This window comes from Vulpes vulpes, chromosome 1, assembly GCF_048418805.1.
Source record: "Vulpes vulpes isolate BD-2025 chromosome 1, VulVul3, whole genome shotgun sequence".
NCBI classification, from domain to species: Eukaryota; Metazoa; Chordata; class Mammalia; order Carnivora; family Canidae; genus Vulpes; species Vulpes vulpes.
This window is the reverse complement of record NC_132780.1, coordinates 53,705,407-53,719,056: the sequence shown is the minus strand read 5'-3', so window position 1 is coordinate 53,719,056 and position 13,650 is coordinate 53,705,407. Positions and strand designations below refer to the sequence as shown.

General features: G+C 48.9%; 1 protein-coding gene across 2 annotated transcripts in view; it reads left to right on the top strand.

The window, feature by feature from the left end:
- LAMA2 (laminin subunit alpha 2) overlaps positions 1–13,650 on the top strand; it is a 580,166-nt gene that overhangs the window by 541,713 nt on the left and 24,803 nt on the right. For both annotated transcript variants that reach the window (XR_012002712.1, XM_072764558.1), the window contains 3 exons: positions 1,021–1,169; positions 5,810–5,986; positions 6,186–6,354. Coding sequence is in view for 1 of the 2 variants with exons in the window: in XM_072764558.1 (XP_072620659.1) it covers positions 1,021–1,169; positions 5,810–5,986; positions 6,186–6,354 (495 nt within the window). In the remaining variant the exon portion in view is untranslated. The remainder of the gene's footprint in view (positions 1–1,020; positions 1,170–5,809; positions 5,987–6,185; positions 6,355–13,650) is intronic.

The following is a 13,650-nucleotide window of genomic DNA, read 5'->3' as shown; positions in this document are numbered from 1 at the left end:
TTAAAATGAGAAAATATTAAGTACTACAATGCAGAGTAAATTGGAAATAACGTGTTAATGTTTCAACATTTTAATGATAATATTCATCTTTAAAAATCTCATAGTAAAGTCCTCTTTGAAAGAGGAAACAATGTTAAATAGTTTACATCTGGTGTAGAACCAAGGCTGGTTAAACTGACGTACTTGATTTTCCAAAGCTGACATTTTGAAGCCATAGGGTTGTTTTTGACTCTGTTCTATTAAAGTTAGTTTCTTACCCCAAACAATCAATGTAGCTGAGAACGTTTTAATTGAGTGGGTAGTTTGCAGTTGCCCCTTTGACGGATGGTGAGCACTTGTTCAGATCCTCTGGATGTTCTGTGTTGGACACACAGCTGCCTGGACAATTTGGCAAATCATCGGAGACTCCACGATGTGTGATTGCAACCGTCACCGCCCCAGGTGACTCACGGAGGGCTGGGTGACGATGGAGCAGCAGGTGCCCTCTGCTCCACAGGCAGGGGAACACGCGTGGCCTCAGCTTTGGGGCGAGGACTGCATTCGGGCTCCCTGGGGTTCCTAATCTCATCTCAAAACCACACTGGTTGCTATGGAAACAGTAGCCAGAAGAAAGCAGTCATGTTTGTGGATGAAAAATTGTCTGCCTTCTTTCTGCGTGTGGGAGACCAGTTGGGTGCTGGCGGTAGCGTCTGCTCCAGCAGCCCACGGGGCCCAGGGGAGCCCGACACCGCAAAGGCCATGAGGCTGGGAGTCGGACCTGATTTCCAGGAACTCACTGTCCACCCGTGACTCTGGGGACAGGGAGTTTCTGGACACCTTTGCTTCCTGGCCCGTGGGTTAGGGCCCGGTGCTTCTGCTGCGCCCAGACTGCACGGCCCCCAACAGCAGAGCCTTGGGCCGGGACCCAGATGCCGATTCCCGCTTGGTCCATGGCCCACGGGCGTGTTGAGTCCTTGGTTCTCAGGTGGGGGCTCGGGCCAAGGGGCCGCCGTGACCCTCCATGACCTCTCGCCCCCGCAGGCCTACTACGCCGTCTTCCTGAGCAAGGGCCGCCTGGAGGTGCACCTGTCCACGGGGACACGGACCATGAGGAAAATTGTCATCAGGCCGGGGCCGAGCGGGTTCCACGATGGGAGAGAACATTCCGTCCACGTGGAGAGAACTAAAGGGTAACAGAAGCTGCTGGCGAGCGGCCCTAACCTGTGTGTGGGCCGTGGAGGTTCCCTGCACCCCCGCCCTGCACCTCTCGTCCCCCCGCTGCACCCCCAGCCCTGCACCCCCGCCCTGCAACCCACCACCCCCCACAGCCTCTGCACCCTCCACCCTGCACCCCTCACCCCCCGCCACTGCACCTCCAGCCCTGCACCCCACCGCCCCTACAGCCCCTGCACCCCCGCCCGGCACCCCCATGCCCCCCACTGCCCCTGCACCTCCACCCCCGCACCCCACCACCTGAGCTGGACCAGGCCCCTGCAGAGTGGCTACAGGGGGGAACAGAGGTGAAGGACACGGGGGAAAGGCTGCCTCGGGGACGACCCAAAAGAACTGCTTCCCAGCCCTGATTCCCGAAGGGCAGCCACGGTCCCCTGAGCTGACACGTCTGTCACCAGAGTGCTGGGCACCGGGTATTCCCTGCACTGGGAAAGTCGTCTGCATTGTCCTCACAGTGATGTCTGACAATGCGGGGAATTAGTTTAGAAGGACAATTAGACAAAAGGAAGACAGAAGCCCCGAGACTTCAGACCCCCAACCAGCAGGCCATTTAATTAGACTGGAGACGTAGAAAAGACCTGGAAATCAACTGTGAGGAACCCTCAGGGCACAGAGCATATTTTTTAAATACAGCAGGATGATGGTGTAGCACTAGTTCAGGTGAGCAGGAGCTACTCTGTACAGACCTGCGTTTTCTAATTATCCTCTTGTGGGGATAACAGTGTAGATAAGTAATAAGAATGTTTTCCAAGTAAATGACAAAGCTTTCCTTGGCTCATTTTTTTTATTGTTATATAGAACATTAGATTGTGGGCCGAATTACTACTGAGCGTTCTTGCAGGATATCTACTCGCTGCGATGTTTGGAAACCATGATTAAGACAAATGAGGGATCCGTATTTGGACAAACTGAGAACTTTCACGAACCTGAGAGCCACACGTTGTGGGCCTGTCCCTGAGGCGGAGTGAAAACTGAATTTTCTCATTTGAATCTTAGCGACTGCTCTAAAATACTAGTTTACAACCTTCCAGATAAGACTTCAGGTTCTTTGGCAAACATTAACCCTTCTCATGGTGGGAAGGGCTTTTTTAACGTCTTTGAACTTGAAAGAATCTCAACAAACAAATGCAGGTTTGACAAGTTGACCAAAAAAATCATCCCGAATATGTATTTTGGTCGAGAAAGGATTCTGAGGGTCCCCGGTGCGTTACGACGTTGCGCTCAGGTGTCCTTTTAACAGGTGTCTCTTCAGGAAGGGCATTTTATTATGCCAACTTCACAGCTGTCGGCCGTTAATCCAGCCTTTATTTGATTAAGTTCAGTGTATAGTACATCGCTGAAAACTGGTCATTCGGCTAATTGGCCATATAAACAAACAGTTTCGCCATTCGCTGTTAATTAGAAGATAATGTATGGGCCGTATTAGTGGGTAGTCGGTGAATTCTGCGGCGAAGCAAGAACACATTTGCTGCTGTAATGCCTCAGTCAGGCCTCTGTGGGCCAAACACAATCACCGCCTATCCTTTCAGCAAGTGCCTCAATTAACTGATTAACCGGAGATGGCTAATGACCCTAAGAACTTCACCCAGAAACATCTTTCAATGCTTTATACCTATTCCACGGCATGCTCTGTGTCAAATGCTGGACACTTCTAATGCCTCCATCTGTGCTCGCCAACTATTTGCTCTTACCCTTCTGTGTCACCTCAAAGATTGTGCCATTTCACGTCGAGTATGATGCCCTTGCTAATTTGGGAGTATTTGCCTTCCCCCAACACCATACAGATCATCAATGTCCGTTGTCACTTCTTTTCCTGAAGCCCTGGATAAGATGATAATCGTAATGCCACCGCACAGAATCACTGGATTTTTACCAAACTGAGAGGCAAACTTCCCAAGGTGCTCTTGCCCTATCCTCTCCCCGTCTGCCTCTCTTTCTCCTTCCTCCCTTACCCTCTCTCTTTTTCTACCCCTCCCTCTGCAAAAATCTCACTTGAGTCACTTTGGTGTCTAATTCCGGGGACTCCAGGGCTCCCTGCCCTCCATAACCTTCCATTAGCCCTCTGAACCTTCTCCCGGACTCCGCGTAAGTGGCCAGTACCCCTAACTGGACAAAAGCGCGAAACCCCAAGAGCCTGGAGTAGATGCGTAGGCGAGGAGTTTCCTCCTCTGTCAGAACATTTTCCATACAGGCACAGATTTAGGCTGAAGGGCACAAAGTTAGACCAGCTCTTTCAGGAATAATCTGGGATCTCCGGTATCCAGAGTGGAATCATGATTTGGACCCTGCAACCCAAATATTTCTTACCATTCAAAATATGTTCCATCAAAATAAAATTGCAGGGCCGCCTGGGTGGCTCAGTCGGTTGAGCATCTGACTCTTGATTTTGGCTCAGGTCGTGATGTCAGGGTCCTGGGGTGTAGGGCTCCATGCTCAGTGGGGAGTCCGCGTGGAATCTTCCCTTCCTCTCTCCCTGACTCCTGCCTCCTTCGTGCACGGGCGCAGGTGTTGTGCTCTCTCTCTCCCTCCCTCCCTCAAATAAATAAGTAAATCTTTTAAAAAATGATAAATAAAATGGCAGACTTTGTTCTTCATGTAAATTGCAAATGTCAGGGCACCTACTTCTCTTAATTTCTTCTTGCACGTATACAACCCATTTGGTGGTCATTCGAAAACAAAAGCTTAGACCAATATTCCCAACAAACAAGTAATCGTATATAAGTAATGAAATGCTTTATTATGAAACTCCAAGAAGCAACTTGTAGGCAAATACAGCTGACTTGTTGATAATGTCTATTATAGCGCTTTTTGCCTATAACAGGTCCTCCATGAAGGGGCACTGAGTACATATTTTTAAAAGAGGAAATACAGCAGAATCATAGTGGGCATATTGGTAATGTTCCTCTTTTACCAAAGAATGAAATAAATGATCTAGATCTGATGATCCTAGAATGTAAAACACAAGCAAGATTTAGCTATCGTCTTCGAGCAATGCCTTCATTAAGTAACACAGCCTCAGTACAATCCCTTAATTAGTGTTTTCCATGGCTTAACGTAGGTATTTTTATCCTCATTTTATAAGTGAATGAAATGAGATTGAGCAAGATTAAGTACCTGGCCCTGGTCACACTGTCGGTAAGCCTCTACACTAATACTCCATTCCAGTCGGTTCTTCCCGAAAGCTCACGTTCATCCTGTGTCTCCACCCTGGGGTCTACTAGGACAGGACCACTGGAATGGTCCTTGGGGCAGAACCAGATCAGACACGACATCGGAAGCATGAGGGCCTCTGGCTCTTTGAAAACCCTGCTCGAGAGCAGAGATTTGCTCCCTTCAGACAATCCTTAATAGCGGTTTAAATCCCTCATTAAAACTGTTAAGAACATCGCCATGTTGTGTTAGGAAGAGTTTGCTTTTAGCAAGAAAAAAAAAAGGTGTGTGCATGGGGGCGGGGGGGCTGCTCAGTGAGTCACAGATGCCCAGAAGTGTTTTCCTAAAAGTCTCATAAAACCACCGGCATCCTTAGCAATAATGTGGAACTTCTTGAATTTTGCCAACATGCTCTTCCAGAGTTTGGTAAGAAAAAAAAAAACAATATGTCATTTCCCCTTCATGTTCCTTTTGAAAATAAATCCAATGTGCTCCCTCTCCACCCCTTGAACACTGACATTTTGAGCACCAATGAAATCCATTTTTCTTTCATTCTCTTACATCTGAACTGTCTCAACGTCGACCAATTGCTCAGGGCCATTTCAGACCATCTTTGCCCTGGTTTGTTATTTCTAGTTCCGCATGTGGTTTTTATTCTTTTTAAAAATATATATATTTATTTATTTACTCATGAGAGACACAGGGAGAGAAGCAGAGACGCAGGCAGAGGGAAAAGCAGGCTTCCTGCAGGGAGCCCAACGTGGGACTCGATCCCAGGAGCCTGGGGTCACGACCTGAGCCTAGGGCAGATGCTCCACTGAGCCCCCCAGGCCTCCCTGGTTCTTATTCTTTATAAAGTCAAGTCAGATGGCATTTTAGGACTGAGTTTCCCCCCTAAGTGCTTTGGTTTTCTCCCCGGATATATAGGAAGCTTCCAGGAATTCATTCATGGTCCTCAGGCCAGTGACTAGTAGCCTCCCACCCCCTGATCTGAACTGAAATTCAAAGCCTGCTTCTAGAACAAGAGAGGCAATGCCTTTGGTGACCGTCATCATTGGGACTCCGCCCCCTTGGAGTCCCTGCCCAGGGCCCCAGGGCTGTTGTGACTAAGGAGCAGGGCCCCCACTGGCAGGGGACCCCACGGACAGGCCGAGGGCGCCCGCGGGCTCGTCAGCCTGGTTCTTCCCAGAGCGCCCGGAAGGCTCTCTGCCCAGGTGCACAACCTGTCCCCCGCAGGGACACGAGGCACCTGGAGAGATCAAGGCCCCGGGCTCGGTCCCCGCATCCCCCTGGGCCGCCACTGCTCTGAGCCACCTGTCGGGGGGCGGTGCCCGTGGCCTCCCAGGGGCCCGCTGACTCCTGTGGCTCCTGTGAGGCGAGGGGTGCCCCGGCCTGAGGCCCACCCGCGGGCCGGGCGCTGAGCCCTGGGTTGCGGCTGTTTCTCCAGCGTCTTCACTGTGCAAGTGGATGAAGACGGAAGGCACACGCAGGCCCTGCCGGCGGAGCAGGCTATCCAGGTCCACAGGCTCTTCGTGGGGGGCGCCCCGCCGGAGTTCCAGCCGCCCCCCCTCAGGAACATCCCTCCTTTCCAAGGCTGCGTGTGGAATGTGGTCATCAACTCAGTGTAAGTAGGCAACTCTGCTCTCTTAAGGGGACCACGCGGGGCCACCGCAGACCCAGGCGGCGGGCGGAGAGGCAACAGGAGGAGCTGCCCTCTCGACTGGAAGGGTCAAGCCCTTAGCCTGAGGAGGGGGGGCTGGACTGTTGGGAGGCAGCACCTTGACAGCTAATGCAGAGTATTTAATTGCAATCCCATCCATCAGCCCCATGGACTTTGCGCAGCCCGTGTCCTTCAAAAACGCAGACATCGGTCGGTGTGCCCACCAGAAACCCCGCGAGGACGAGGATGCAGCGGTCCCAGCCGAAGCAGTTACCCAGCCAGGGCCCGTGCCCACGCCTGCCCTCCCCGCGCCCACCCCCGTTGGGGCCCACGTGAGTGTTTCCATCCTAGCGCTTTCCCATTGGAACCTGTCTTTTCAGCTGTTTCCCGAGAGAAAATAATTCAGGAGATCTAGTACATCCTACTCCTGGAATCCGAGGGAGGGCAGCGTCTACGGAAGCCCATTCCCCGTACGCCTTCCTCTGATTACTTTTACTTCTATGTTCCGCTTTGAGCTTCTTTCTCGTGAAACAGCAGTGTTTTCCGGTGAACAGCCAGCATAGCACAGATGCGTCTACAGAACCAAAAACAAGACCCACCTGTAACATCGCCACACACACGCAACCGTATCCGTTTTCAGCCCCTTTTAGTTGTGTTTCAAGTAGTAGACGGTGCATCCTGTGTATAATGTGGTGGCCTCCGTTTTAAGACCGGTAATCCGCGACTAAACATCACGCAGACGTGGCTGCCCGACTACGAGGCCCACAGGCCCTGTCCGGGGCCCAGAGGGAGGCTCACGGCCCCGCCGAGAGGTCGGGGCTTCGCACAGGATGGAAATCAGACGTGAATCAGCTTGAGGTGAGGGTGGAGCAGACACATTCGGAGCCGCTGGGAGACTCACAAAGCAAAGGAGCACGAGTCTTGTCTTTGCTTGGGCCTCGGGCTTTTATCGAGAACCGTGATCCTCGGACTGATTAGAACAGAGACTAGGGCCCACGTGTGATCGTTTGGGGCCCGGGGACCTGGGTGGCAAGATGCCTAGGCTGGAGATCTGGAACACGCATAGGCTAGCTCTGTCGGTCATTCTCACCTGGGCCTGCCTTAAATGTCACCTGTGCTAAAGCCTTCATCAGCCCCTTGCCCTTACAAGGAGGACGTACACTCTTTGCATTCTGAGGCGTGAGTGAAGGGGGGTGGGGTGCCATGCTGGCAAGAACAGAGGAGCCAAAACGCAGATTTTTGTGGAGTCCTTCTGTTTCCCTGTCTTGATGAGTATGTGCGTGTGTGCGTGTGTGTGACACACAGAGACACGTAGAATGTTCCCTTGTGTGGGGGGTAATCATTCCATTGATTAGAGCATGGCTTCCCGAGTAGACAGCCAGGGTTGCAATGCATACACTCCCGTCTACCTTGCGTATGAATCTGGGAAAGCTACTTAGCCAATCTAGGCCTCAGTTTCCTCATCTGTACAGTGAGTGTATTTATGGCACGTAAGTCCAAGAGTTAACATGAGGACTTAAAAAAAAAACGTTTCTTAAATGCCTAGTGCAAACTAAACATTTAATAAATGGCCTAACTGCTCTATCGTCGTGATCATAATGACTGCCTCCGAGTGCTGACGCTGCGCCAGCCGCTGCCTAAATGATTGCCATTCAGCCTCATATGTAATTTTCATCATGGCTCTGTAAACGATACATCATCCCATTTTTGGTTTGAGTTAATAAGAATTGTCTAGCCTCAGTCGCCCAGTAAATGGCAGAATAGGAATTTTCATCCAGGAGGCCCGACTACACAGCCGGGCTCCTTATCACTGCAACGCTCTGTCTTTGTAATTCTACTTTTTCCTCATCATAGGCCATTTAGAGTGCTGCTAGTTTTTCACTGTTAGGAAATATATTCTGATGAGCGCCTCTTTTTACCAAACTTTCTTCTTTATTGTCTCAAGACAGATTCTTAGATGGATAAATGTCAGATTAAATGAAGACTATCCCGAAGGTTCTCAAAACGTACCCATTAATTGCTTTTTCCAAAGGTCTCATCAGTTTCCATTCTCACCACCAATGTATCCAAGAGGGTGGATCTCACTATACTCTACAGCGTACGCGTCATATTTATAATGCTTGCCAACTGATGGGCGCAACACGCTGTCTTGAGCACGGATTTTGAAAACTCTTGTTCATTTCATTTTCTTCCTTAGTTTCCACGATGGAAAGGGTTGTTCTGTAGAGCGATCTGCTGCTAATCACTAGAGATATTTTTGAGTTTGCATCTTTCTAGCATCCCTTCCAGGATTTGGGAAGAGCAAAGTCCTTATGCTTGCAGTGAGCATAGCGAATAGACTTGTGGAATTGCTATGTCGTACACCTGGAACTAACGTAACATTGTGTGTCGGTGATACTTCAATTAAAAAGGAAAATATAGCAAAAGCTTTTCTCCCAGGGTAAATAGTCTATAACCTCAAGCATTCTCCATGTGACCTAATTTCTTATTCCTTTACTTCAACAGATCAATATTCTTTTTTTATTTTTTTATTTTTTATGTATTTATTTTTCAATAGATCAATATTCTGAAGTTTGAAATGTCCCCTTCAAAACGTGGCCCCTGGAATAGACAATATTACTCAAAGTGCCCAGGTCAGGGGACAGCAGTACCTCTCCTTCCATTGGTCTGTCCTCATATTTTATTAAGTATACACCTGAGAATACTTTGGTATTTTAACTGAGTCAATCTGCTGGCTTATCCTCAGTGCCATATTCAGTCAACCACAATCTGGAGAGCCTGTCTACCACTCAACCTTCTCTTGGGTCAGGTCTCTCAGCCAGCCCGTCTTGACTTGGTCCAGTTCACTGGTGGAGAAGCCCGCTGGTCCCCAGTCATCACCTCTCTTTGCTCAGTGCCTGCACAAACTGTATTTTATAGGGAGTCTCCAGCATATCCCTCTATGGTTTCTGGAGATCACATTTTTCCCCCCTTTTTTTTCTGAAAATAAAGATACTTTCCCATCTGGGACTGGAGATTTTTTAACTCATTTAAGTTTTCTTGTAACCTTCTGTTCTAGTTCCAATTTCCATTTTCTCTCAGCAGTATGTGTTTTAACTTTTCAGAAACAGAGCATTCCACTGAGATAAGACAAAAGCAAAAGAGAAGTTGAGTGGCAATCCTGTGGACTGGTATACAAAGACTCACAGAACACCAGAGCTAGAAGAGACCTTAAAGATCCTGACCCTCAATAGACTCTTAACAAAGCCCTAGAACTTAGCTCAGGGCCTGTCATCACGCACATTACTGACAGTTGGCACTAAAACCCAGATATCTCAATTCCATCAGCTATCTCCCCTTATGCCATGTGGGCATAATTACATTTCTTAGAACCTCCATCCCTATGGGGTTATATTTTTACAGTTTCAGATCATGGGACCATACACATCTTTCCATTTGATCTTAATAATAATTAATTATTCTCTTATTTTCTTAAATTATTTAAGAAATACATATATTATGTTTAAGAAATAAGAATAATTTCCTTATTTCTCTTAATAATTCTCTTATTTTCATTCTTTGTGTGGAGAGAAGTTCTGCTTCAGTGGAGAGAAGGTGACCAAAAGTTAAACGTTCGACAATTTATAACGAATATTTGTCGAGAGCCTACTACATGCAAAAATTAATACAATATCATCATTGCTAGCAAGGGAGAGGGGGAGAGACAGAGAGTGGAAGATTTGAGGAATAAGACGCTCATATAAATGACAAAGCCAGTATGTGTGGAGGTCAGTGTGGCTAAGAGCGGAGTGTGGGCCACACACACAGCCCGCTGGCTTTCAAGACTGAAAACTGGAAACATGGCAGGGTGTCCCTGAAACTGCATCCAAACCAAATGATTAGTGGCATCTAAAAGTGTAAAAACAAGTCTATAAAATGCAAATTTTAATATATCATCACACTCTTGTACATAAAATCTTTCAGTTGAAACAATACAAAATGATGACATACTTAGGACATTATGTGAAGTGGATGAAACAGGACATAAAAGCATACATACTGCATAATCACATCTACATCAATAGATGGGTAAAAACACATTAAAAAAAAATCCTTGCAAAAAAAATATATCAGAAGCTAACAGCAGATGTATTATGGACTAGAGATGATTTTCATCATTTAATATATATATATATATATATATATATATATATTCTTACGTGTGTTTTGCTTTCATAACTTTTTCTAAAAGATACATTGAAAGCGGTGGCTTTCAATCTCTCTTTATTCCTCTGCAACATCACATTAAGAGCTCGTTTCTCCTCTGGGCCCCCCCCCTCCATGTTGGGGGCCGCTGAGGACGCCTACTGGGCCTTTTCCAGTGATCTGGGACCCGGGCCTGCCCGCCTACTTCCACTCAGTGGCCTCGGGCGAGTGACTTGTCCTCCCTAAATGTAAAATGACCCTTTGAAAAATAAGGACGGTGCCATCTACCCAGCCAAGGATTATCATGAGGAAGTAAATTATATGCTGTATGCAAAGCACCCAGCACGGTGCCTGGCGCTCAGAAACACCCCAAAATTCTTCCGTGGGAATCATTAGCCTTTCACGCTTTCAGGGGGAGAGCGAGTGCCAGGAAAGAAAGGGAGTGGCAGGCATTCCACGTTCAACAATTGCAAACTCCAGTAGGATATGGAGGTCATAGCTCGAGTCTCGCATCATTTTCCATTCTCACCATCCCCTTCCCTTTTCACACCAGAATTTAGATTGTAAGAAGGTCATTAAGAGCTAAGGCCTGTAGGTTAATTCCTGGTGGAGGAACCGCCCTCTGTTCTCGCAGAGCCCGAAGGGGCCGTCCCCTATGGTGGGTCCCCTCCCCGCCAGCATCTCACACCATGAGGATGCTGTTCACCGGGCTCCAGCGCGGGTTCAGAGGATCCTGGGAAAGCCCTGCCCTGAGGACTGTGTCGGTCCCATCATTCGGACTTGCTGGGACGTCACACAGCAGAGGTCACTCTACGTGTATTATCGCGTTTGATAGTGTAAGAGCCCAGCTTCCCATTACGTTTTTCTCTTGTTCCATGTGTTCCAGCCCACTTTGAGCTGATTAAATATTTCTACATGTCTCATCTGTAGAGATCCCTCATGAAGATGGTGGGTGGGGGGGGTCAGACTGTAGATGTCTATGACCACCGGCAGGTCTACACGGGGTTTGTACCGAGTCTTTATAACCAGCATGGCCGTGCACCTTTGTATACAATGAACTGGCTGCATTTTTTTTTTTACTTGAAGCTTATTGGAAAGTTGAACTTTGAAATGTGAATGCTAAGAAGAGTGACACAAATAGCCGTGAAGAATCCGCATGTCATTAAGGGCTTTGGGGAGTTGGGGAAGAGAAGCGGGCGGAAAGGGAAAGAATAGGCCGAAAGAAAGCCATTTCTCTCGCAACTTCAGTGCTACAACTTTAAAAGCTAAGTATGGTCCATGCCAAAGGACGAATCAGGTCAACCCCGATATGCGTTTAAAGGGGGGAAAAAACTATTTTCCATAGCACAAGGAACCTCTGTCCAGGCGTTAGCGTGTAAATATTACCAGGTGCCCAGGACCTACCAAAGGAGCTCGTGGGCAGGGTGGTCACATCATTCACTTTCTCAATAAACAGCTTGAGTAGGGATTTTATATTTTGGAACATTAAAGTCAGTGCTGTGAAAAGTATCTCCCACTTAGTATGCGTCCGTAAAACAGAGCATCACAAAGAAGCGTGCAACTTCTCAGATGCGATTTGAGCCCCCATTTGTTAGTGGGGTTACTGACTCATGAAAGAGGAAAACGATGCAGTTTTCATGATCATTCATCACTTGGTGCTTTCAAGAACAAAGAGGCCGGTTTTGATAAATGCAATTTGAATGTCTGCTCTGCAGCAATCTCAGTTCCAGGAGGCTGGCCTACCGACCGTGGGCTGCCCCGAGTCCGATAAGTCATTTCCAGGTGTCCGCCAACGACCAGCCGTGGGCACGGCCGCCGCTGTATTCTGACCTGAAACGGAGGAGCTGAGGTGACAAAGTTTTCCCCGTTGCTAACCTGCTGCGCGTTATCTGAACCTGAACCGCGTTATGCGTTATCGCGGCCTGGGGAGCAGGGCTCCGGCCACCACCCTCTGTAGCTGTGCCACCGTGCCAGGCAGCAGGGCGCCGCCACCTGCACCTGCCAGCGTAGAGGAGGAGGAGGAGGAGGAGGAGGAGGAGGAGGAGGGAAGGAGGAGGATGGGGAGGGGGAGATGAGGAGGAGTGGGGGAGCAGGAGATGAGAAAGAGGGGGAACAGGAGGGGGAGGAGGAGGAGAAGGAGCAAGCTCACGGCCCCCTGCGCGCACCTCAGTACTTCAGCGCGTCCCCACAAGGTGGCAGGGTTGTAACGCATTCAGATTGATGAGTCTGTGGATTTTTTTTTCCTTTTTATCATTGTTGTTTTAACACATTTCAAAGATAAGTGTTTCCAAAATAATACAGGTAAAGTATCACATCCATAAAGATGATGCCTCCTCTCAAGCTCACGTCGGCTTGGAGGAGGAAGCTGTCTTGCAACCCTCATTCTTTTTTGATGCTTCCTTGGAGGGGGCACCTGTGTGGCTCAGCTGCTTCAGCATCAGGTTCCTGATTTTGGCTCAGATTGTGATCTCGGGGCCATGAGCCCCCGTCCCCGCCCCATCTGCCACACTCATGCTCCTCGCTCGCTCGCTCGGCCTAGTCTGCTTGTCCCTCTTCCTCCCCCTGCTTGCGTTCTCTCTCAAATAGATAAAATCTTCAAAAAAAATTGTTTAAAGCATCCTTGGAATTACCCCATGAGAAGACCCTTTCTCTTAATCCTCTTCCTTAACTTGGATTTCTACAGGAAGCAGGTTGAAAAATAAGACGACCTTATTTGTGTGCAGACCATGAGGCACTTTCTGTTCCATCTCATAAATTCCCTTTAAAATGTTAGAGGGGGAAAGCGCTTGGGCAGCAGGAGGAGCAGCTAGACCCTCGGAGGGGCCCCGGGAGTAGGGCCGAGCCTCCAGGGTCTGCACCCTCCTGCACACATCCCACGCCAGGCCGGCTTGCGGACTCCCCAGGGGGAGGTGAGGCACAGCAAACATCCAGTCCCACGTGCCTTTAGCCAACGGAGAGGACAGGTCTACACTTGCCCCAGAATCAGTGCAGAGCACAGGCTGGCAAATTGGCTTCCCATTTAAATCCAAAAATACATACGTATAAAAATTCTCCTCTGCCAGCACTTCTCGGTTCTCTTCCAGCTGCCAGTTTTAGAAAGGAAGGTGATGGAAGGTTTTTTTTTAAAAAAAAATATTTTTTATTTATTTATTAATGAGAGACCCAGAGAGAGAGGCAGAGACCCAGGCAGAGGGAGAAGCAGGGTGCATGCAGGGAGTCCGACACGGGACTCGATCCCGGGACCCTGGGGTCATTACCTGGGCCGAAGGTGGTGCTAAACCGTGGGGGCCCCCCCGGGCTACCCCCTACAGCTTCTTATGAGACTGCTCATGAAGCCCCTGCGCTCCTGTGGCAGAGGCTCCCCTCCAATGCCGAGGTGGGCTCTGTGGCCTCTGGAAGGCCCGGGGGTGCGGAGCAAAGCATGGAGAGCGGCTCGGGGCGGC